General features: G+C 27.0%; 1 protein-coding gene and 1 long non-coding RNA gene across 12 annotated transcripts in view; one reads left to right on the top strand and one right to left on the bottom strand.

The window, feature by feature from the left end:
- Positions 1 to 26,652, bottom strand: part of LOC127291210 (uncharacterized) — a 248,864-nt gene that overhangs the window by 206,848 nt on the left and 15,364 nt on the right. The window contains exon 3 of the long non-coding RNA XR_007844557.1: positions 3,754 to 3,844. This is a non-coding gene — a long non-coding RNA (uncharacterized LOC127291210). The remainder of the gene's footprint in view (positions 1 to 3,753; positions 3,845 to 26,652) is intronic.
- The window catches only part of LOC127291197 (latrophilin Cirl-like), a 332,370-nt gene that overhangs the window by 296,222 nt on the left and 9,496 nt on the right, over positions 1 to 26,652 (top strand). For 9 of the 11 annotated variants that reach the window (XM_051320149.1, XM_051320158.1, XM_051320151.1 and 6 more), the window contains 13 exons: positions 1,838 to 2,024; positions 15,907 to 16,013; positions 18,152 to 18,332; positions 20,174 to 20,340; positions 21,028 to 21,672; positions 21,767 to 22,175; positions 22,267 to 22,492; positions 22,637 to 22,802; positions 22,941 to 23,155; positions 23,352 to 23,455; positions 24,367 to 24,411; positions 25,296 to 25,464; positions 25,622 to 25,843. In XM_051320149.1, the coding sequence (XP_051176106.1) occupies positions 1,838 to 2,024; positions 15,907 to 16,013; positions 18,152 to 18,332; positions 20,174 to 20,340; positions 21,028 to 21,672; positions 21,767 to 22,175; positions 22,267 to 22,492; positions 22,637 to 22,802; positions 22,941 to 23,155; positions 23,352 to 23,455; positions 24,367 to 24,411; positions 25,296 to 25,464; positions 25,622 to 25,843 (2,843 nt within the window). Of the gene's footprint in view, positions 1 to 1,837; positions 2,025 to 14,224; positions 14,332 to 15,906; positions 16,014 to 18,151; positions 18,333 to 20,173; positions 20,341 to 21,027; positions 21,673 to 21,766; positions 22,176 to 22,266; positions 22,493 to 22,636; positions 22,803 to 22,940; positions 23,156 to 23,351; positions 23,456 to 24,366; positions 24,412 to 25,295; positions 25,465 to 25,621; positions 25,844 to 26,652 lie in introns of all 11 variants that reach the window. The other 2 variants (XM_051320152.1, XM_051320153.1) reach the window with 2 other exon arrangements.

Below are 26,652 nucleotides of genomic sequence, written 5' to 3'. Positions count from 1 at the left end.
GTACCGCAGGTTTACTATTATATGCACTTCTTTTACAAACAGATGCAGCCTACCGAAAATTTTGTAATATCCAACATTTTAAGCTGAATCTCTCACTAATTTTGAATATTTTCCTATTCCCATATGCGTTGCAAAACATTTTACCCTCTAAAGCGCATATAATTCACAATGAAAAGATTTTCATTCAAACCGTTTTATGTATATATTTGCTTATAACACTGACCGAAATCTAATTGTTAATTTTTGTCCACAATGCAGATTTACACTTTTTTTCATGTATTATTTTCCCCTATTAATATTAATTATTCTTATTAGTATTTTAATTTATAAAAATATTAAATATTTATTATTAAATGAAATTAGCGATAAAATATGGTAATTAGCAAGATTTTTCTTCTCCTTTTTTTTTTGTAAGGATAAATGAATTAAGGAAGAAAATGGTGCAGTCATATATTGACTTGCGGATGAATTATACAGGTTGAGAGAGCCCGTTGAAAAGGGGTATTATAAATAACTAGAACAATTTTTAATGCGTTAATTTGTATGCAAATGAAGCCCGCGCTCAATGCGAGGGCATAAGAGAGAGCGAGAGAGAGAGAGAAAGATAGAGAGAGATTTTGCGGAATTATGTGGAAACTCAAGAGTTGTGGCTCAACAATCTGGGATTTTGGCCCCATTCAAATAGTCCACGAAGAAGAGCATGGGGAAGAGAAAGTCTTTGCGACATCTCATTCTCACCACCATCACCACCCACTCCACGATCCCTTTATCTTAATTCTATTACCGTTTTACAAGGCGGGAGAGTCTCTATCTCTCTCTCTCTCAGCGGGCAAACTCACTTTGCAAAATATATACCTAACCCCCTTTTGCCCCCCCCCCTCCTCCCTCCTGTGAACTACTCGACCTCCGAGCCGCGTCCAATTTCATACTTCCTTTGACAGTCTGAAAAGTCATCGCGTCCACACCGCGTTTCGAAAAGGAGCTTTTATCCCTCCCTATGAGCTATAAGAGAAAGAGAGGATAAGATCCATGAAAAGAGAGAAGAATCGAGAGATAAGTCCTTTATATAGTGACTCGCGACAACACAAGACGTTTATTTGCTTCGAAGTCCCTAATTATCCGCTTCGGAATGACTTGTTAGTTTTCCTATTACCCCGAAAAATATCCTTAGAGGGAAAGAGAGATTGAAACATGCTTTTAATTATAATGTAATAATTATTTTTCAATTCTAATTAAATATTTTAGAAATTAATTTTTTATACTTGTTATTTTACGTTTTTTGGGGAGGGGGGGTTAGGGGTAAAAGTAAGACAGACTTTCAAATTTTTTACAAATTTTAGTAGTTAAAACCAGCTTTAGTCAGACATTGAAAAATTCTATAAATTTTAGTAGCAGAAGCCTATTTCAGTCAGACGTCGAAATTATTTTAAATTTTAGTAGTAAAAGATAGTTTTAGTCAGACCTAGAAAATTTCTATAAATTTCAGTAGCAAAAGACAGTTTTAGTCAGACAAGTTTCAGTATTCCCTTGAAATTTAAATGTAAATTTAGTATTAGTAAAAAAAGAAAGTTACAGTCAGACTTAGAAGCTCTAAAAACCAGTTTCAGTCAGACAATATTTAAAGTTCTTAAAATTTTTGAATTAAAAAACCAAATTTGTTTTTATAAATAAATTTGTTTTAAATACAATTTTGTTGATATTAATAAATTTTTATGAATGCAAATTGCTAAACTTTATATATTAATTTATTTATAATGAAATAATTTAATGAAAAACAAGATTACGAAATTAATTGAGAAAACTATATATAATGAAGTTTTGCTTTTGCTTTTTGCAGAGAGGTACGACACAGCATACGCTTGCGAGAGCAAAACACTGCGGATAGAATGCCAAGAGGGAGATTTGATACACCTCATAAGGGCGAACTATGGAAGGTTCTCCATAACGATATGCAACGAACACGGGAACACTGATTGGAGTGTCAATTGCATGTCGCAAAAATCTTTTCGAGTCCTTTACAACAAGTAAGCTATATTATATATTTTCAAATTATTCTACTAAACTAAATAATAGCTAAACTACAAAAAGAAATTTTTTTTTTTAATTCTTTTTTAAATATAATGCTCAATCAAATCTCGAGGCGCTCTCCCAAAAGTCACAAATATTATTACAAATTAATAAAAAAACCTTAATTTATAATAATAAAAATTAAACTGCGTACTCTAATAATAATATTAATTTTTAACAAGATTATTAATAATAATCTTACTAGGAAATAAAATATTAATTACACCAAAAATGGTTAATTAAAATCTTATTTACTCTTTAATAAAAAAAAAATTACTAAGATATTCGACAGAATTGAAATATTTGTTCACTATAAGGGAAAAATTATTACTAATATATGAAGACATGGAAAAATATAAAATTAATTAAAATCTTACATCATTAGATAGGAAAAATTTCAATTAGAATATTAGAAAAAAAAAAATTATTCAAGAAATATTGATATAAAAATTTTTGCAATAAAAAAAAATATTAAGTGGAATTTATAAAATTAAAAATCATAATTCTCGGTCTAATTCATTAGTGAGGATAATAATAACGGTCTATAGTAAGGAAATATATTGTAACATAAAGTCTTATTTATATTGCAATTTACTTTTTATTACAATATAACTCGTAAAATGTATATGTATACATATGTTAGGTAACCACTTTCAAATATTTACAAGCAAGATCATCATTTTATTTTGCCGGCTTTTTATTAGTGTTCATTTGTAATTTTTACTAACCATGTACGTCAAAGAGGAAAAAATATCACAAGTTTCAGGTTTAATTTATAAATGTCAAATCAATTTTACAATTTTTTTTTTTACTAACAAATTAAATACAAGGAGAAAAAAATTTGTTAAATCTAGTAACCGGATTGTCAATATAGAACTAACAAATCTGGTTTGTAGTTTATACAAATTATTTTGTATTTTCAACAATTATTACTCACTTTAATCTCAATTAGAGTGAAAAAGTCATCTGCTAATTTAAATTAATGACAAACTAAAAACGAAAAAAATTATTCATTTTAGTATAATAAATTCAAATTTCCAAAATCAAATAAGACCATTAATAAAATTTAAATAACGAATAGTAATGATGATTTCGGCAAAATGGAATTCACTGCAAAGTCTAATTATGTTAATGAGCAATTGAGTGCGGTTTTAAACTAATAATAAATCTTGCATCTCTTAAGAGATAGGATATAGCAGCTCTTATCCTGAATTGCAGTAGAGAGTTTCGTGAATCAAGTGACTTTTGCTGAGCACGCCTAAAACGAGATTCGATCGATGCCATTTCCCCCTACATATATACTATAATACATATATATATAGTTAGAACTATCCCCTTGAAATCTCTCTACGATAAGAAATAAAGAGTAAGGATTGAGATGAAAAAAAAAAAAAAAAAAACAAGAAATGGAGTGGTGAAGCACACAGCTTCACGTGGTCCTGCGAACTGGCCAATCGCTTGACCATTGGAGCGTGTATTGGCAGTGGATCGGTTCAGGTAGAGAGAGAATCGCCGAGTCAGCGCTACTTCTCTATCCCTCCCGATCTGCTGCGAAATCCACTCTATTTCCTTCAATCTTTTCCAAACCGCTCACACCCTCAAAACCATTGTCCTCTCCTAACCTAATCTAGAATATACCTCTTTTCATTTCGTTTTTTTCTCTTTTATATATATATATACACATACCTTTCGTTAATTTTTCTTTATTTGATTTTTAGAAGCAGAAATTCCTCCTCGAGAGGTTGATCCCAGAAATTGGCAACGCCATTTTTATTTTCTGTAACAATACAACAATTTACTTTTTGTTAATAATTACAGTATTTTAATTATTATTTTAATTATATAAATTAGAAAATTTTAATTTCTGGTCTAGTTGTAAATTATTCCGCTCAAGTAAATTTTACATCGAGGGTTCAATTCCCATAGGGGATGAAGAAAAAAGAAAGAATTTTATCCACGAGATTTTAAAATGGCGTTGTCACATTTTTGGGAAAATTTTCCAGTTACAAGATTATTAATGTTTGCACATGCACGTGATTTACAATCGTCGAAAGAGTAAAAAAAAAAAGAAAAAGTAAAAACGATCAGGACTATTTATGATTGACTTCTTTTTTTTTAAGAGAAAAGTTCCCGAAACTCACTCTCTTTGGATGAGAAATGTTCGGATAAAAAAACAATCTCTTTTTATCCTTTCTTACAAAATTGGAAAGCAAACGGTCAAAAATTTAAGAGAAAAAAAAACCGAAAATAATATTCAAAAATTTTAAATTAACATCAAAATTAATAACAAACAATATTTCATAACGAAAGAACATTTTTGCGAAACTCGAAAAAAAGTAGATCAAGCTAAAAGAAAAAAAAAACTAAATTTCAAGCTTTTTAATTAAATGAATTTTTACGTATACTTTATCATCGATTTAATCTTTGTTCATTTAAAGAAATTAGAAAATTTAAAAAAGAAAAAAGATTTTTTTGCTGAATTGACAAAAAAGGCGAACAATAATATTCTTTTCTTCGCCTCTTTTGGTATATATATGTATATAGAAAAAGGTCGCGTAAAAATGATAATCTTGTAAAGTTGGATTATTATGCAGAAGGGTACAATTTAAGAAAAAAAGTATTTAAAAAGTTTCATAGAGCGCGCGACTCGTGCCACGAGTTTACGAGAGACGTCGCAAAATAACTTTTGAATAAACTTTTTTGCATCGAGAGAAAACTTCACAACTCGCTGTTTGATCGTCTCGCGAAAATATGTACACCGTGAATTACTGGATTTGTAAAAATATGTCTCTCGCGATAAAAAAAAAAAAAAAAGAAAGAAAGAAATTCAAAGATCAAATAAGTGACTGAATTTTTCTCTTTTTTCTCCCCAAAAAAAAAGTCAACACAGTATCCTGATTGGTATTCTTTTTTTCCGATGTAAATCACGTGTACAATAAATAAATTTTTCATACAGGAATTTTAATAAAGAATCTTATATAAGAGAAAATCAATATTATAGTTATATGTGTTCAATTTATTTTTTTTTTTTTAAATATTTTTTTTGAACAAAAAATTTGTAGAAATATTTAGTCAATACATTTTTCTACATATTTTATTATTTTTCCTCGTATAAGTAATATAGTAAAGTAAAATTTCAATAATCGTATGAAATTTTCTTTTTTTTTTTTTTTGTTATTCTTTTAATAATTCCAGCATGAAAAATTTCCTTTTTTCCTCTGACTAGTTATTATTTTTTTTTACTGATTGTTATTATTTTTGGTTATTAAAATTTTTTGTGATTTAAATAAAATTTTAATTGATTGTCAGAATTTCTAGAAAGAGTTTTCCCTTTTTAATAAATGTAAATTTATGTATTGAAAGAAAATCAATAACTTTTATATATATTTAATTAGATATATTTTAATTAGTTTAAATAGTATTCAATATACATGTATGATATAAATTATTAATTTCATCTGACATAATAATTCATTATTATTTATAATAATATTTAATTTAATAAGGTGAAATTAAGTAAAATTAATTAATAATTAATATTATGTCAGATGAAATTAATAATTTGTAAATTTAATAAACTCTTTCTCGAATTTCTATTAATTTTTTTTTTGTACTATTTTGCGTGGAATGAACAGTATAGTGTCTCGTCGTTATTGGGAAATTTTTTAGAACATGATTTGTAGAAAAGGTAAAATCGTTGAGATGAAAAATTATTTTCGAAACGATTGACTGTAATTTTTTTTTTTTATAACTTTGCATCTTTTTCGTTACTTCTTGTCAATTGCATGCTTTTAGATTTTTCATTAATCTTATTTTCATTATTTCTCTGTAGATTTTAATACATGCATGAATTATTTAATAATATTTATATTTGTATACTTTCTATATTTTTTTTAAATATTATCGAAAAACACAATTAAAAAAAAAAAAATTTTAACGCTTGCAAATCTTGAAATTAATTTAAAACTGATAAATAACATTTATAATATTTGTGATAATTATTAATTTCAAAAATATTAGTATATCTAACATTCCGCGTTGTATTTTTATTTTCTCGTATAATTTTTCTAAGAGACAAACATACCGCAGATATTTTTTTTCCACACACAAGAAAAAGGACAAAAATGTTGTGTAGCGAGTTTCTCGATATAAATTGTTTTAACTTTTTATTTTTTCACTCCATTTTTTGTTTATTTAAAATGCCTGTAATCTTTATATCTATGAATGAAATTAATCATCGTTATAAACAGCAAATAACTTGCAGTTAATTAATTTAATGGCAATATTAATCCACAAGCTAAAAATTCATTACATTGAATGTTCTCACATACACGCAAATATACTTTTCATCTCATATATATATACAAATTTTTAATTTTTTAGTTTTTTTTTAAGTTTTATTTTAAATATCTTTTGTATAACTTCGTATACAATTCGTAGACATTTTTTTAAAACATTTTTTAAAAAATTAATTTTCTAAATTGTATTTTTTTTTTTAAATTTCTTTTTACATTTCGTTAAAAAAAAATAACATTTTCATTGTGTTATAGTTTTTCCATATCTCCCATACGCAATTAAACCTAATCCTAAAATTTTCCTACGTAAAAAAATTTAATTAACAAAAATATAACAAGTCCAAGTTTTCTCTCTCGGTTTTTTTTTCAAAAATTGTTTTAAATTCTTGTGAAATATTTTTATGCTTTAGATGCAAAAAAAAAAATGATTAAATGTTACAAAAATAAAATAAATATTTTAATATCAACAAATATTAATTTAAATCACATTATTTGAATAATTTTCTCCCCTGCATGAAAAAAAAAATAATAAATTGTAATTTCTTAAAATTTTTGTCATTAAAAAAAAATGAATAAATTTTCTTGTTAGTATAGTAATAATATAAACCAATGATTTCTAGTAATTTTAAACCCGTGAGAAGATCACGTATAAAAATGAAAATTTGTAACACACAAACAAGCATTGCATTTTTCTCCTCGCTTTAACGTCTTACTGAAACTCGTTTAATCCCACTGGGATTAAACGAAAGGGACTTTGTAGCTGACGCATAAAAGTATTCCAATCACGAACAAGCGCGGATAGTGAATACACGAGGAATATTTTACTCGAAGGAAAAAAAGGGATGCTGTAAAGAGAGAAATGCAAAACTGGAAATAATGAATCCCAGTCAATGGTTGAAAAACTTGGACTCTTTATATCGAACAAAAATATATAAAATTCCGCGAATCCTTACTCCCAATATCAAAATATTAATATCCAAAAAAAAAAAAAAAAATGTTGCTCTCAAAAAAATAAAAATTTGCATGCTTTTTACCATATTTTATATTATAAATATAAAATTAAAGAAATGTCACAGTTACGATTTTTTTTTAAATTTCTTTATAATGACATTATGATGTATTAACAAATGGCCAGTCGAAAAATTCATCATAATGTTTCACTTTTGCCTTTTTTGTCATCATGAAAATTAATTATTCCCGACATTAAATCACAATAATCGTAATTGTGACAAATCTTTAAATAAAAACCACATGGGATTAAAAAAAAAAAGTATTAAAAGCTTTCAACCATTTTTAATGATTAATATATTCTATTTTTAATTTCACATATACAATAAAAGTGGTTGAAAATTTAAAAAATCGGTTTCATTTACTATTTTTAAAAAAATGATCTCTTTGAGACAATTTTTAATTGTCATATATATCACACCAGACTTTATAAAAATGACATTTTTATTCAATTATCCTCTGTTCTTATTTTAAATATAAATTTGAATATCGCACAAAAAAAAAGAAATATTTTTTCATTTCATTTAATTTACTCGACAAAAATATATAAATTATTCGGTTATTTTCAGCGAAAAAGATGTAATTTTTTATTAAAATTGAATTTTCAAAAAAAAAGAATGAGTATTAAAAATTTTCAACTAATAAAATGTCATTTTACATTGAAAAATTATATACTGTAAATTTAACCGATTTTCTTCTTTCTGCTATCTTTATTCTCTTAAAGAAAGAGAGATATTTATGAATAATTGAAAGTTACTATTTCATTTTGTAATGAAAATAAAATATATCTATTCTATAATTGAAATGGAAAAAAAACTTGAATTACAAAATAAATTATTAAATCGAATGTCCTAGATTGAGGTGGTAATATTTAGTATAAAACTTTATATTGAAATGGATTATGAATTTTTGAAAGGACGCTAAAAATATGCCAATCTATCTGACATTATTTCTATATAAATTTTTAAGGCATGTCGTGTAAAAAAAATGACAAACCGTCCATTACGTTGATGAACATCCAATTTTTGTATATGTACTAAAAAGTGACGAGGTGTTTTCAATATATATATTTTTTTTTTTCACACTACATCAAAAGTTATTTATCACAAGAGCTTTTTAAGGAGATTATGATCAATTATATGAAAACATTTCTTCTTCTTTTTCAATTAAATTTCAAATATTTTTTTAATAAAATTAAATATTTTGAAAATAAATAATAATTATATTTCAATTAAATATTAATGTAATAATTTTATAAATTTGTTTTTTAAATTTTTCGGAAAAAAAACTGAAAATCGATTTACTCAATTTATTTTTACAAAACGAAAGTCAAAGTTTATTTTTTCAAATTGTAAAATAAATAACTGAGCAATTAGTGAAAAATTCCTTCTTTTCGAGAAAAAAGATAGCAGAAAAAAAATAAAAAGGACAATTGCTCCGCATTACGTGCTTTAAAAAAAAAAAGAAAATAAAAAAAAAAACCCTCTAGCGATAGATTCAGCTTAAATTGTGCGTGTGTACTGCCATGGAGTTCGTTTTCTTTTGGAATGTGACAACGAAAGGCCAGCTTGTGTCAGTCTGTGTAAATTAGTACTGTAAATCATCCATTTACAGTGAGGAAAGTCGTCCCCTGGGAAATTCCTGTTAAGGGCTTTACGCTTTACATATACATATATATATATATTTACAGTTTTGTGTGTAAAATATACGCGTAACACTAGGAACGAGAAATTCCTTAGGTAGGTACACCTAAAGATCGCTACGAATTCAAAAAATAATAGAAAAAAACTGCCGATAAATCGAAGGAACATCTTGTTATTAACAAAGCATTTTAAGATCATAAAAAAAAAATTTAATTGGGAAAAAGTATAAAAAAATACTTTTTAGAAATAATTATGATTGACTTTAATATAGTCAATTATAGTTGTAAAAAAAATATTTAAGAAAATTAAAAAATATAAAAATATATTTATAATTATTTCGATATTAATCGAAATATAAATTATTGTTATTATTACTTTTTTTTAATAACAGGTATTATCATCATTATTATACATAATAAATATACTAGATGGAAAAACTACAAGTAATTTAAATGTAAAATAATTAAAAACAAAAAAATGTATTCAGAAACAATTGCGCTATTTTTTTTTTAAATTAATTTTCCCATTTTTCAAAGTTTTTGGAAAAAATGTAAATATAGAAAAAAAAAACAGAAAGATAATCAAAAATTTCCCCCTCTTTTTTCTCTTGTTATTAAATATTTAATAAAAAAATAAAAAAAAATCTTTTTCATTAAAAGCTGATGTTATTTAAAATTCTGCAACGTTGAATTTCAAAAGAGAAAAACAATTTTGTTTGATGATGTTCATAAAAAAAAGAGAGAATATTGGCTTTAGTTGCTTGACTTGTGGGACATTCGCGAAGGATGTTTAATTGTTTTTGGTTGATGAAAGCGCGACATTGCTTTTAAAACGACAATAATAACGAATTTATATATATATATATATACATATACACCATTGAAAAATATGAAAAATGAATGAATAACTGGTTTTTTATATCCCAGATTTGAAATCTCGTTCCGAGATCACATTTACCACAGCGGGAGCGTCAATTTTAGATTCTCAATGTGCGTGACTTTGGGTCATGAAACACTTGTGTTTGCAACGTCAAACTGCACTCGGCTTTTATTTTATTTATATATATTTTTTTTTATTTCTTTTTTTTTCCTCCCCACTTTGCAATTCAGTTCAAGAGCGCAATGTGTGTATATATATATATATCTAACCCATCACGATCGTAGTGTCGGTTTCTACAAAGAAATCTCAGCTACGTGACGATTAAAAAGCTATTCGATGCTGCTTTGAAGATAGAATTTCTCACGTTTGAAAATCCTTTTTAATTACAATTCTCATGTAATACAAACTAACGCAGCAAAAGAAAAAGATAAAAAAAAACAAATTTCCATTTTAAATTAAAATTTCCCGTCATTTCAAACAAAAAAATTTTATCGTAAAAATTATATTCCATTTCTAATTTGTTGGACAAAAATTTAAATTAAAAAAATACTTTTTGAAAAAATTAAAAAAAATCTCTTTTATTTAAACGAAAATTAATAATTAAAATTATTGAATTTTAATAAATTTAAGAGAAAATTAATTTAATTAAATTTTAATAAATATAAAAATATTGCGAAAAAAAAGATCATATAGGCAAATTACTAAATAAAAAAAAAAAGTTGAAAAAAATCAATAAACTTGAAAGTTTACACCAGTGAAGTTGTAGAATATTTTTTTAACCCTTCGAAATTGTTATTATTCATAAAATTTAATTGGAATTGTACGATTTTTCATTATTCTCCCATGGATATGAATATATGAGGTAACATATATTTTTTAAAAAAATAAAAAAAAAAAAAAAAAAAAAGTGAAATCGTTTTGAACCCAATCAACGTTTTCCTCGTTGAAAATAGAAATATGAGAAAGAAAAAAGAAGAAATTTTTTTTTCCACACACTCTTTGAAAAAATATATTCACTATCATGTTCACATAATATTTAATTTTATTTCAAAACAAAATAACAAACAAACAAATATGCGTATTTGTAAAATAAAGGTAAAACTGTTGTTTTTTCTATATATATATAAAAAAAATATATTTTTCAAGTGTACGAGACTTTTATTTCGTTTATTTTTCCCTCGTGCAACTGTTTCTGAATGCATTGTATAAAAAAAAATAGAATTATAAAATTTTTTCCACTAGTATAAATATGCGCATTTACGTAAAAATTCATGCGTAAAAAGATATATTTTTTTTTGTAAATCTACGTTTCAAACAATTACAGGCCTAAAAAAAAATTTTTTCATACAGATTCACGTGTAAATTTCACACAATTAAAAAAAAATACGGAAATCTTAAGCAAACTAGTTTTCTCACGTGTCTAGACTTATTTTTCCAAGGGGATGGGAGATGAAAGAAAAAACAAATTTTCGTATAAGTATTCTTTAAAAAATTTTAGTCCAAATTTTCATTGTTTCAAAAAATTTTCCTCATGGCATTTAAATAAAAAATGAAAATTTGGGCTTATAAAATTCGATTCAAAATTGCAATTAATGAGTATCAGGAAATATTTACACCCTTTTCTCTTTGCTAAAGAAAAATATTTCTTTTTTTTTAGAGTTTTTATGCCTTTTCGTTAATGGCACTTTGCTAATCGCGATTACTTGCGGAAGGGGAAGTTTCAAAAAAAAAAAAAAAAAAGACGGATTACGATCTGAAAAAGTTGAATTTTTGTTCGACGCGTTAATCCCGAAAGCGATGGTTTTATAATACTTGAATAATTCTTCTGAATTCATTTGTCAGAATCCCTGCCTGCAAGTTACGCCTTTTGATTTATCAGACTCCCTCGCATTTTCATTTAGTGTCCAATTAGTAACGTTGTTGCTCGCAGTTTATTACGCGAAAATAACAAAATATACAAGAGGGAGGGTTTGAAATAATTTTGCAAATTTCCGTCTCTCTTTAATTGTAAGTAGGTAAAGTGCGTGTTGGTGTGGCACGTCAACGACGCGCGTCCATCCGAGACAACTCATCGGGCAATGATTTACAAGCATTTTCCAACTCGTTTCCCCCATCAGATTCGCTTTTATATATATATATATATATATATATATATTCGTCGACGATAATTCCACACTCACAAAAGATTTTAAAGCCGGCTGGCTAAAGCATCAGGGGGTGATAATTCTGTTTACGAGGGTCACTGTCAATTCAATAATCATGACGCATTACTTGGCGCGTACATTTCAACTCTGAAAATCCTTGCAATAATAGTACGACAATGAAAAATTGTGCAGAAAAAAGAGGGGGTCATAAATTAATCAAGATTACAACAAAAAAAAAAGACGAAATTTTAGTTTCAAAAAAAAAAATTTCAATAAATTAATTGACTTGAAAATAAATTATTTATATTTATTTCAATTTCTATTTTTTAGATACTTATTTTCCATTTTTTATCAAAAAAAAAAGTTGATAATTTTAGTTTTGAAAATTAATTAATTTCATCAAAAAAAAGGAAATTAACTTTTCACCTAAATTTATGTCCATTATCATGAAATAAATTTTAACAGTTTAAACAATTTTTGCATGTATACATTTCACATATCTGTTTTTTAATTAAATTTTCCCTTTTTTTGACATTTTAATTAATTCCGCAAATTATTCCTCAATTTCGTGATATCAATCAATTTTTTTTTTTTTTAATTATAATTTTCCATAATTAATATTTTCAAAATTCAGTTATATTCAACAATTATTATTTCATTACAAGGCATTTATGCAGATATTTAAAAAAATATATATATAACTTTTTTGTCATGTAACAATTTTACATGAAAATTTATCTTTTTATATTTAAAAAATTACTCTCATATAGAAATGGAAAAATAAAAATTGAAATAAATAATTTAAAACTTAATTACATTTTTTTTTAATAAAAAAAAGAATTACCAAGTATAAATATTTCACGGAGTGTTAATTTGTTTTTTTTTTTTTGCCTGCCAGACAGGAAAGGGTTAGAGAGAAATGCACTTGAACGAAAGGGGTGTATAAAATCAATATTAAAAAAAAAACCGTCAACTGTTTACAATTTTCAAATAAAATGATAAAATCATGTATACAATTTCGAAAATTGACGTAAAAAAAAATTCTCCGTATATTAAAAAAAAAAAGGAAAGTAAATCTTTGTGTTTGATTTTGCAATATGACAGTTTTAATCATCACATCATATTTATATATAAATCCGAGGGAATGGGTAATGTTTTTGCTTTATATGAATATAATTCACCCTTCAACGGTAAACCTTTCATTGCCAGAAATGCAAATCCCTCAATGTACACACATGCGGTATTTGCGCGTATATATTTATATATACATATATTGAAATTTGAATATAAAATTATTAAAACTAGAATTTAATTACCTACTTGAAATTTTAGATAATCTAACACGCTTTATACTTCTTTCAAAACAATAATAAAAATATTTTTTAAAAATAATTGAAAAGAAAATATTGATATTTTTAATATTATTTTTAAAAAATATTTTTTTATTATTATAAATAATATACTTTTCCTTCATCAAAACAAGATTTATTCTTTGCACATTTTTTTTTTAAGAACACATTTTCAACTTGGGAAATTTCTTTTTCTATATATTTATTTATAATATAAGTGGATTCGTTTCGAAATTGAAAATTGGCTACTTATCTCAAATGCCTACTGTGCTTTTGTCTCAAAACTGTTATTATCAACCCACTGTCGCTAACCTCAGTTCTATTGTTTAATCTAACCTTTATGTCACGCTTCTCCAAAGGCAAAGTCATATTATTACGATTATTTCTTTAATGAAGACAACTTTCAAGTCGCTATATACATATAACCTGCAATGCAATAATAACTTTATATAAATGTGCCGTCCGCGAAGAGTGAATCATAAAATATTTTCACGAGAATATTTAAATTAACTTGAAATTATTATTATTATTATTTAGTACTATTTTTACAGTAATCAAAAAAGTAATTTTTGGGTGATTTTCATTTTTTTTAATATGATAAATAAAGTGACAAAATAAAGTTTTCTAAATAAATCAGAGTGGGTACTATACTATTATAGAATGCAATAAATTAAGTCGAGGGAAAATGGGTATTTTTTTTTGTTTGTTGAGAGCTTTTTCTTTTTTTGTTGTTACCACGCGAGATTTATTACTGTATCATTCCACGCTGAAATAGAATTCTGGAAAAAAATCCAGAGATTTCATGGGGAATGTATTTCTTTTTCACGTTGCGGTCGCAGGTGCAACGGGCACCGGTTTTGCACAGTGGAAGTAAGGAGCGATGTTTTCGAGGAGGACCCATGTCCCGGGACAGGAAAATACATCGAGGTGCAATATCACTGTCTAGGTTGGTTTATGTTCCTTCATTTAATAAAAATAACAAAAAAAAACAAGAAATAAAAAGTCAATAACAAAACCATTTCCCACAAAATAGATAAAAACAATTTTCAATTTTACAGATTATTGAAAAATATTTTATTTTTATTAATTGATTTATTTTATTCCTTTCTTTCATTTATTTATTATTTGTTTTATTTATTTATTATTATTAATTATTAATAATTATTAATAATAAATAAAATAAATAATAAATGACAGAATTAATTAATTTGTTAATGATAATAATTATTATTATTCAATATTTTGTTTAATTAACCAAAAATTGGTTTTGCTACAAAAAAAGTTGTATCATTAAAATAAAATTGTTTACTCTCTAAATTTAAATTAGTAAAGTTTTTACTAATTTGAATTAGTGACTCATCTTTTGCTTTTAAATTAGTAACTCATCTTTTGCTTTTAAATTAGTAAAATTATACTAATTCGATAGTAAAAAAAAACAAAATTTTACTATTAATTAGTGAAATTTTACTAATTCAAAGGCAAAAAGTGAGTCAGTAATTCAAATTAGATACAAAATTTTACTAATTCAAATTTAGAGAGTAAATATAAAGATAAATTTATTTAAATCAATTCATCTTATTTTAAATTTCCCTAAATGCACACAAATATTTTGTTAAGTGCAAAATAATTTTTTTTTAAACAAAATTTAAAGAGATAATTTTATTATTTACAACTAAATACGATTTGTTATTAATAACTAAATTACAATAATAAAATTATTATTTAGTTAATAACAAAAAAAATGAAAATTACAATAAAATATTGTATCCTTAAAAAAAGGAAAATACATAAATGAAAAATATCAGATAAAGCGTGGAATTTGCGGGCGCCAGAAAAAAAAAGAGAAAAAAAAAAAGAAGAAGGTGAGAGAAATGGAGTGAAACTTGAAATTTCTGGTTTGCTCGAGAAATCCTGATTACGATGTAGCGAGTTATTCGCAGTAATATGGCGTTTGAAATGGGCACTCATCGTCGGATGTGCCCCCTACGGCAGGAAATCAATCGACAAAACGAGAGAGCGAGAGAGAGAGAGAGAGAGAGAAGGGGATGCGGCTCCCACGACTCTCTCCCTGAAGGCAATGATAATAACCTCGGTTTACGGTAGGCTGAGCGTCGATACGTGGACCGCGTTTCAACGACCCTTCGTCACCACCGGACGGTACCACCCCGATCTACAAGGGTTTAGTTTCTAGACAGTTACCTTCGTTTCCCTCAAGTTTCTGCCAAGTCCATTCGGGGCCCCTTTATATATAGTGATAGAAAACAGAAAAAAAAGCGAAAACTATCCTCGATGGACTGACTTTTCATCGACTTGATTAAAATTAAATGCGATCGGCAAGACGAGTGTGTTCAATACTCAACAAAAGTCGTGACTTGCCTTCGGGCCAACATTTCAAAAAAAAAAAAAAAGAAGACACGAAAAAAAACGTCATCCATGGCAGTACACACGTTGCAAAAAAAAGCTATATACAATCAAAAAAACCTCGATAATTAAATTGTTCCATTCGCAATCTTTCGAACAGGTGTAATCAGCAGCAGAATTGCAGTATTGTGGCATCGACCTCACAGTTTGGAGATCCGTGTCCAAACACCTTAAAATATCTCGAGGCACATTATCAGTGCGTTTCTGGTAAGTAGAAAATCGTTTTTTTTTTTTTTTTGTCTTCGATAAATTCGAATGGACAATTATTATAATTCAAAACAAAAATACCAAAAAATTATTTTATCGACGAGAATAATTTTTTACCTTTTGGTAAGTAAATTTTATTTATAAAGAAAAATATCCAGTTACTCAAGGGAAATCTTGAAGAGATTTCTTTTTTTCTCGATAAAATGCGCAAAATTCTTAACTCAGTTATAAGATTATAGATGAATAATTTGCGTTTGGTTGAGAGATAATTAAAGAATAAAATTTAAACTACTGCTGTGAAAGGTACTTTTCTAGAAAATTAAGGAAAAAAATTTATATTCCTAACAAGGAAAAAATTTATATTTTCTTTTTTTGCAAAGAAGAAATTAATCATTTAATGAAATAAAAAAGTAAAAGTTTTTTATATATTAAATGAGAAGAGGAATGTCATAATTTAAACAAAAAAACTTGGAAAAATCTTTCAGTACCAATGTTAATTTTTTTTCACTTTACAAAAATAGGGAGATTTTTACATCTTCGCATAATATTATAATATATTTAACTTAATTATATTCTATTTAACAGCTGTTACGGCTATGTGCTATGTTTTGGAAATTTGCCAAAATGAAAGAAATAATCTGAGCGAGTAACTTGTTTCAAAGGAACGCATTCCTTACTACTTATTATAGTTTAAATTTTCAGTAGACCGAATTTTATGAGACTTACTTTCTATTAAGCCAAATTTTACATAAAATAACTTAATATTAAAATGTACATTTTATATTGTAATTTACTTCGATTAATAAAATATTCTATTAAATAAAAATTCGGTTAAATAAATATTTGGTATAATAAAATTTGGTATAATAAAAATTCGGTTTATTAAAAATGTTGTTAAATAAAAATTTAGTTTAATAAAAATGTTATTAAATAGAAATTTGGTGTAATAAAAATTTGGTTCAATAAAAATTCGGTTTAATCTGAGTAAATTCAAACGTCCTAATATACGTAATTGAAAAAAAATTTAACAATTGATTTTGATTTAAGATCTAAAGAAAGAAAATAAAACGAAAAAAGTATAATTGTAAAATGTTAAAAATTAAGTGTTTCCTCTGTATACATAAATTTATGAATACTTAAAAGGAGTTGTATAGTTTTTCAACAGTCTGAGTGTATATGATTATTATTATTATTATTATTCGCGTACAAGAATCGAACTTGCTGTGCGTTTGAACTCTGACGTACTTGTCGCGATAAGGATTTCATTACGAGAGCGATAACGATCTCATTTCATGCGCCACTGCTTATAATGCATAGACGATGATGGAGAACAAACGCGTCGCTCCATTACAAGTTGCTTGACTCACCTACATGTATATTGGTTTTTCAAGTGGAAAGAGTCCACTTTAGTCAGCCCAGTTATTTTTTTTTTTTTTCTTATAACTTTCTTATTATTATTATTATTATTATTATTATTCGCTTTTAATTACATCTCTAATGAATCTTTAAAATAAAAAAAAAACGTCGACAATATCTCAGGTCAAGCTGATTATTTATTTATATATCTTGACGAAAAATAATAATTTCCTATTTACGATGGCAAATAAAAACACTAAAATTCAATTTAAAAAAAAGAAGGAATTGAATTTAATTTTTCAAAAAGGATACACTAAGGACGAAAATACAAACAATGACCTAATTTTTTCCAGACACAAATATTGATTATTATGTCTGAAAATAGTATTCATTTACAATCACAAATATTTGCTAATTATTATTCATAATCGAGAAGAAGAGAGATTATATGGAATTTTAGATTAATTTAAAAATAACAATTTTAGATATGTATTTGCGAAGGAGCAAAAAAAATATAAAGAAAATGGGCTGACTCATATGATTAATGGAGAAAATAATTAATTTTAACGCCTGATAAAATTGGATTTATAGAAAAAAAAAATTCTATAAAATGATTTAAGAAGAAAAATAAGATCCTTTTTTTGAGAATAAAATATATAATATTTAATTAGAATTTTACTACGAAAATTTTCCCTGCTTTATATTATTATTATAAATATAGGGATGAAAATAATCGATTGTGCAAATTTTAGTTTTTAAAATGATTTCCATTATGTCCACAGCTTCTACGACTACAACTACGTCACGTCCTAGTCCACCATGGCTGATAACGTCCCAGCCCAGTGTTTGGAGTACAGTTAAGGCAACAGTCCGACCACCCTCGAGGATTACAACACCAGCTGCTCAACAGCCTCCCCAACACTCAGTACCATCCACTACCCCTTCAATAACAACTCTACCGAGGTCAGTTATATATTCATATACTTGCAAGGAAGAAAAAAGAATTATGAATCATGAATACTTTTTTGGGAAAAAAAATCATTAAATATTTAGTTAAATATAGTTCCATCAGATTTGCTACAAAAACTTTAGAAAAAAAAATTCCCCGTCTTTTAAAAGATAATTTCCGGAACTTTAAATAATTATTAACCTTTTTGGGTCAATATACTTTTTAATTTTTGTTTAATAGAAAAAAAACAAAATTTATCAAAAATATATCACTAACCTTAGCCTGCAACTAATATATCAGATCTGCTGGAAACACACACACGCGATTTAAAAAATTTCAAACACTTCCGAAACTGTGTTTTTTAAAAAATAGATAATACCGGAAAATACTTTTTCTCAAGATTTAAACGATCGCGATTTTAAGAATTTCGAACATTCCCGAATTTATTCACTTGAAATAAAATACGATAAAGAAAATAGATAATTTTTTTTTTCCTTTTAAAATTGTAACATTTACACGATTACGTCTAAACAAGTCAAGACACGAATTGCAACTAATTGAATTATCTTTAGGATTTTTAATCCGCCCATTTTTATGACCTTCGACTTAAGATACCTTTTGTACTACAATGTAAACATAAAGCTCGGGATTCAGGTATAAAGATAATTACAAAATCGCTTCAAAACAAACTAAACTATTTCGAATTTATAATTTTTAAATTTAAATATTTCATTTATAAATTATAAATTAGTTAAAATTTGCTAATAAATTAGTCAAAATTTACTAATAAATAAGTTAAAAATTTATAAATAAATTATTAAAAAGACAATCATTAATTAATTAGCAAATTTAACTTATTTATATCGCAAAATAAGTCAATTAAAATTTTTTACAAATTCAGATTTAGAGAATACTATGCACTGAAAAAAGGGTTTGGTATTGACAATCAAACATTTGGTTGGTATTTAAGCAACCAAAATTTTTTTGTTGAATCAACAAAATTTTAATTGTCGCAACCAAAATTTGTTTTACACAACCAAAATTAGAAAAAAACGATTTTTGTTGTCCTAACTAAAGTTTAATTGGGACAACCAAAATTTTGTTGATTCAACAAAAAAATTTTGATTGCTTAAATACCAACCAAACGTTTGGTTGTCAATACCAATCCTTTTTTTCAATGTGTATTTACTGTATTATTGATAATAATTTCTTTTTTAAATAATACATTGAATAAGATATTTACTTATACTATTTTTGCCATAAAATTATAAATCTATTTTCAAAATAAAATGAGAATATATATACATAAAACTCCGTCAGATTTTAATTTATATAAGACGTTAAATGACAGATTTTAATAAAAATTGAAGTTATTAAAAAAAAGTCTTTCCTTTTAAATTTTTGAAAACTCTCTTTTTTTTGACATTTAATTTCTCCAAATAAAATGAATATATACTCTTTAAATTTATATTTACATTCGCTTTTAAAACATAAAACATTCAGCCTTTGACCTCTTATTCAATTCAACAGAATTCTCATCAATTAATTTCAAATTTAATCTGTCGTGTATTTTGAAGTGTATTAAGGAATTATTTCAAAAGTTTGTAATTTATTCATTGTATTCACTTCGATCTATATTCTCTCTTTTTTTTGCGTCTATCTGCTGTACTATACTTGAATAAGAAATTTAAAGTACTTAATGAATTTTTGTTATCTTTAAATATTTTTAATTTTTAATATAATAAAAAAAAAATCCCAGATTGTTTTAAATCAAAATTAAAGGAATATATAATATTCGATAATCATGTAATATTAAATAAACTAATTGATAATTTATTACTTTTTTTAATTTTAGTCCTACGTCGACGAGACTCGGTAGTGATGTAAAAGTCGACGAGAATGAGGATTTGGTTCGTCCTGTCAGCGATTTTGAATCAGTTGAAGTGCCTGTCGAACCGGAAACAACGCAGGCAACAACAACGTCAATGTTTGTTTCAATGCGAACTAGTCGTAGAACAACTGGTAATTATTATTTTATAAAATATTATATTCGTAAATTTTGACGAAATGTAAGATAAATAAAATCCAAAGAAAAAGGTCTTTCGAAGAATTATATGAATATAGTAAAATGCAACCACATTAGTGGAATCTAGTTTCTTTATATACGAAGCCTTCTTTCAGTATATATACATATACACAAGATTGAGAAAAGTTACATGAGGCACACGTTTCAAAGGGATCGATGTAGTTTTTTTTTTTCGAAAACCAACTTTCTTTATTCAGATGCATGAGAAATATTTTCTGGATATTGCTTGCTCAAAAAGAATACCTCAAGTATATATACATTGAGACTTTTCTCCAATGCATATAAATATTTACCAATCTTATAGAATTTCCAACAAAAAAAAAAAAGTTCCACTTGTTTATATTTCAATTTAATAATAAAAACTTGTGGATTATACTCCCTTTCAAAAATTGAAAAAAAAAATTAAAAAAAGCAGAAAATATTTCAAAATCATTTTCATGTATCTAATTGAGAAAATTGTAATTTGCAATATAATAACAAGAGAGAGAGAGAGAGGAAAATTATTTCCGTTAACTCGGAAATGTTGGCCTCGTCGCCAATCTGCTATCTTAATTGACTTGGTCTGCAATTTACCAGAAATAGATTTAGTAGACGAATCATCATCATCTATCGTTTGATTTCAGTGCCTAGTACACAGTATCCAGAATCGAGCTCGAATGGCCAGTGGTATGATTATGGTCGACAATTATGCTTGCCGAGAGAGGCCAGAAATTTGATTTGGAATACCACACGTGCTGGTGACATGGCGGTACAAAATTGTCCTGGTGGTGCAAATGGCTATGCACGTTGGAATTGCGTTGCCAGAGGTGATTCAGCTGCATCCTGGGATCGTGACACTCCCGATCTCAGCGAATGTCGTTCAGTGTGGTTGACATCATTGGAGAATAGAATCGCCGAAGGTGATGTGATTCTTGGTATTAGCCGTGATTTATCACAAGTGACAAACAATAGTCAAATGTTGTATGGTGGTGATATGAAAATAACAACCAAAATCATTCAAAATATGGCAAAAAAATTAGCCGAAGATATTAAAACTTATCAGGATGCAAGCCAACGGGAAGTTAGTGTCACTGAATTATTACAAGGTGTCATTAGAACGGGTAGTAATCTTCTTGATGAGGCACAATTGGCATCGTGGCGTGATCTCAGTGAAAATGATCAAATGGCAGTGGCAACATCACTTTTCATTGGTTTAGAAGAAAATGCCTTTCTTCTTGCCGAGACACTTAGACACGAGAGGAAAATAATTCAGGAGGGCAAAAATATACGTAAGTTTCAATTTTCTTTTTTTTTTTTTTAGGAATTTTCGGATTTCTGTAGAATTCATGTCTTGATTGTAATATTTTTTGTTTTTATTTCCAGTAATGGAAGTTCGTGTACTGGAGACGCGCAATATCAATAACAATGTGGAAGTATTTCCTTCGAAATCGACTCAACAAAAATGGAACGCCTCGATACAACTGCCAAGGCGAGCTCTTATTGAGAACAGTGAGGGTGGAATTGTACGACTTGTTTTCATGGCATTCGATAGACTCGAAGAAATTTTACAAACTGTTGAAAAAGTACCAACAGTTGTTATGAGCGACGATCAAATTTTAGTAAAACCAAAAGAAAATAGAACGAGAATTTTAAATAGTAAAGTCATTTCAGCATCACTTGGCAAGGGACGACATATTGAATTATCAGAATCAGTGAAAATTTATTTTCGACATTTGACAGTCGCTGATAATATTTCTAATCCAACATGTGTCTTCTGGGATTATACCGTCAAGTAAATTTCATTTTTTCTTTATCTTTTGATTTTTTTTTTTTTTTATCTCACTTTTTGGAGATAAGTGTTAATGATAATTATTAATTTACAGTGCCTGGTCGAATGAAGGTTGCAATGTTTTGGATACAAATACAACACACACTGTTTGTACTTGTAGACATTTGACAAATTTTGCAATTTTAATGGATGTACACGCAGTTAAATTGACTCATGATCAAGATCGTGCTCTACAAATAATGACATACATTGGATGTACAATTTCAGTTGTGTGTCTTTTCCTGGCAATTCTTACATTTCAACTGTTTCGTGGATTAAAGGTATTTTATTTTTTTTTTAAATACTCTTCTTTGATCTTGTCTTCTATGTACCTTATTCTTGTGTCTATATAATGACAAAGAAAAGTCACTAAAGAATATTAAAAAATACAATTGCAATCAAATAATTATTTTTCTTATTTACAGTCTGATAGAACGACCATTCACAAGAATCTCTGCGTCTGTTTACTCGTCGCTGAGATTCTTTTCGTCTGTGGAATCGGACAAACGGATCAGAGAATTCTCTGCGGTATTGTTGCAGGACTATTGCATTTCTTTTTCTTGTGCGCCTTTGCTTGGATGTTCCTCGAAGGTATAAGACTCAATTCAATCTTGACTCAATTTTTAATTAAGATATAATAATTAAAATATAATAGTAAAGATATAACAACTAAATTATAATGAAAAATTTAAAAAAAAAAAAAATTAATTGACCAATATTATTTACCAGGCTTTCAGTTGTACGTGATGTTAATCGAAGTTTTTGAAGCTGAAAAATCGCGACTTCGATGGTACTATCTTGTAGCTTACGGCCTGCCATTAGTTATAGTTGCCGTCTCTTGCATAATCGATCCTCTTAGCTACGGTACTGAACAACACTGTTGGCTCAGAACGGATAACTATTTCATCTTTAGTTTTGTCGGACCTGTGATCCTCGTTATTCTGGTAATTATGCGACAAATATTATTTATTTAAAAATCATAATAAAAATTTTCAACATGTAAATTGAAACCTCGTTAATCTCTTTTTTTTTAGTTGTTACTGCTTCTTTTTTTTTTTCTTTCAAACTATACAATTTCCATAAAAATAATCAACCTTATCAGTGAGCATACAATTTTTAACCTTTTTTCCATTTTTACAGGCAAATTTGGTATTTCTTTCAATGGCAATTTATATGATGTGTCGACACGCGAACACCACTGTTTCTATGAAGAGTAAAGAACATTCTCGCCTCGCCAGTGCAAGGTAAGCTAAAGCAATTCATTTTTTTTTTTTTCACAAACGCTGCGCAATTTGTACATAACAAAATATCGGAAAATTACACTATACATACGACGACAGAACTCTGGACGAGTAGAATCAAAAGTGTGTTTTATGCTTTTAATTTAATTTTAGCTTGTCTAGCTTTCAAAAAAAAAAACCTTCCAGGACTTCACGCATATTTTTTGAATTTTTATTTATCAAACAATTTTTAAAATTCTTTTCTTTCGTTTGATTTTTCACATTTTTGTTTTGTTTGGAATGATCGCATATTGCGTTCATATTGTAATGCAGTATTTTTGTAGATTTTTTTTTAACACGCATTGTTGATTATTATTCACAGTACATTTATATTTTGCCAATGATTTTACTCATTCATGCCTGTCACGATATTTTGCACATTTGAAAAAATTATATAGATATGCAATAAATCGAAAAAAAATTGTAAATAGACTTGATTGGAAAAAATTTTTTTCAAAACAAAAAAAAAATGAAATTTATATTTTTATTATATATCATTTTGTATATATATTTCACAAAATGGGTGATTGGATTATTATTTTTTTTTTCGAAAAATTATTATTTTTATAAAGGGGTGATGGAGATACTAAAACAATAATCACGATTGAAATGAATTTCTCTTTTTTTTTATTCATGAAAGGAAAATTTATTTCCGTTATTTTGCTTGATTCGTGGCAAGAAACGGAAATTATTATTCAAATTGCGAGATAGGCTTTATTTTTTAAATTATTAAATTTATTATTAACGGTGTTGGAACAACCACCTAACTGCTGTATTGTTTAATTTTGTTTTTTTAAAAAAACAAAAAAAAAACTTCTACCCCACTTCTGTCTACACTTGTCTACATTCTTCTGCATGGCGTGGTTGGTTGGTAGTGGAAAGGAGGAGAATGCTCTTCCCAACAAATTGCAAGCGCACTTGTAAGATATTTACGATTTTTATTATCCTTTATCCCACTCATTAGCTTTAATTATTTTTTTTATCATTTTATCATACAAGCTAACTTATTAAATTTTTTTTTAATCATCCACGTAATATTGTAGAATAGCTTTTTATCATATAATGAGTTAACAAAACCCACTGGAGCATTGTAAAAATATTTTTTCTAAAGATGGTTCTTTAAAAAATTATTTTTTACAAAAATAATATAAATTAATTTGATTTATTCAAAATGATAAAAAAAAATATATATTGGGAATTAAATGATTGAATTTGATAAATTCAATTTTTTTTTCATGAGGAAAAAGAACTATCTCTTGAAGAAGTAATTAAAAATCAACAATTATTTAAAGAATTAATTAGAGAAGTTCCGAGAGAGTTCATTTCTTAGTTGAGAGGCAAAAAAAAATTAATTTCTTAATAGAAAGAAAAGAATAATTTCTTTAAAGATATATATATTCACATTATTATGAGAGATAATTTCATAAAAATGTCATTCGCCAATTAACAGGAATACTTTTTTTTTTTAATACCATTGGGTTTTTAAAACGATATGGTGCATGGTTTTTAATTTTTTTTAGTTTCATTCATTTTCTTTTAATTAATGTAGTTATCAATGTAGACGTAGTAGTAGTAGTAGTAGTAGTAAAAAAAGACTAAACCAATTAATTATAAGCTCTCAACATATAGACTTACACTCGAGTATTTATTTTACAATAATTGTACACGAAATGTTTATTAATTGCACAGAAAAATTAGTGGAAAAATAAACAAGTACGTGTACAATTTTTTGTTAAAGATAACACAATATTTTATTAATATTTCAAGAAGAAACTATAGATAAATTATTATTATTATTTATCAGGGCCTGGCTACGAGGAGCAGTTGTCTTGGTGTTCCTTTTAGGACTCACCTGGACTTTCGGACTACTTTATCTCAATCAAAGTACCATTGTGATGGCGTACATCTTCACTATTCTTAATAGCCTTCAAGGATTGTTTATCTTCTTATTCCACTGTGTACAGAATGAAAAAGTAAGTCGAGAAATTCTTTCCAAAAATCTCTTTCAATTTCTATTCGAAAATAATAAAATTCTTTTTTTCATTTTCAAGAAACTTTTGTTCAACAACAATTTTCGTATTGTTAAAGAAAATTTTATTTTTGAATTAAACTAATTTCCCATTGTTACAGGTGAAGAAGGAATATCGAAAATTCATCAGAAGACATTCCTGGTTACCAAAGTGTTTGAGGTGTTCGAAAACAGTCACCGGAAGTTCGGGTGGATCTTCAGGCACAAGTGGAGTTGGCGCTGGTGCAAATGGTGGCAAGGATTTTGGTTCTCATAATACATCATCAAATCCATCAGCACCAACGACGGATAGTTCGGGATTGTCGCCGCACGCGGCTTCCAATGTGGGTACCACTTCACCAAACAATCACAGCAACCTGGCAGCAGCTTGTAACAATACGAATCTTTCGATAAACGTGAACTTGAACAATTTGGCACTGAGATCGCCAGTGGGTCCACACCAGTTACATTTGATGACGCCTAGCAACCACAATAGGCATCCCACTCATCAAGGTATCCAAAGACCGCTTATACACCAAACCAAAGAAAAAAAAAAAAAAAAAAAACCCCCGCTCGAAGTCTCTTTTTTGTGCTTTTTTATTTATTCTCTATGTCTCTTTTTGGACAACGGAATTAACTTTCATTTCACGGGCCGTGACTTTTCTCGATTCCACTCTTTTGGTCCATGGAAAAAAAAGTGTGCATCAATTCTTATTATTATTCCTCTCTAGGATATTCCGTTTCAAAACTCTGTTTTCTCGATCTCTGCATCTCTTAAACCCTTATTTTTCTTCTTTTATAACTCCACTTTGTTCCAGGGTATTGAAAAACAAGGATCGTTTATCAAATAAAAAATTTTTTTTTCTCTTTTGTACAGAATATTTTGAAAAAGACCAGAGAAGTATGCAGTTTGTACATATAGATTTCAGAAGAAACTTGCAATTTTTGTATATAAGAAAATGATTTTGTTCCTCATATTGGAAAATTCAGATTGGAGCTGATTTTCTCGTTATTTTTAATGTAAATTAAATTTTTTTTTAATTTCGCCTTTTTTTCCAGCTAAGGATTGTCACGGCTACGCGATTGATTCACCCGCATGAGAAAATTTAATTTTTTATTGTAAATTTTGTAAAAAAAAAAACAAAGTAAAAAA

This window comes from Leptopilina boulardi, unplaced genomic scaffold (genome assembly GCF_019393585.1).
Source record: "Leptopilina boulardi isolate dan_hultmark-lab unplaced genomic scaffold, ZJU_Lbou_2.1 LbouV2_126, whole genome shotgun sequence".
Lineage (NCBI taxonomy): Eukaryota > Metazoa > Arthropoda > Insecta > Hymenoptera > Figitidae > Leptopilina > Leptopilina boulardi.
The sequence above is the reverse complement of the archived record's forward strand: the minus strand, read 5'-3'. Positions and strand labels throughout refer to the sequence as shown.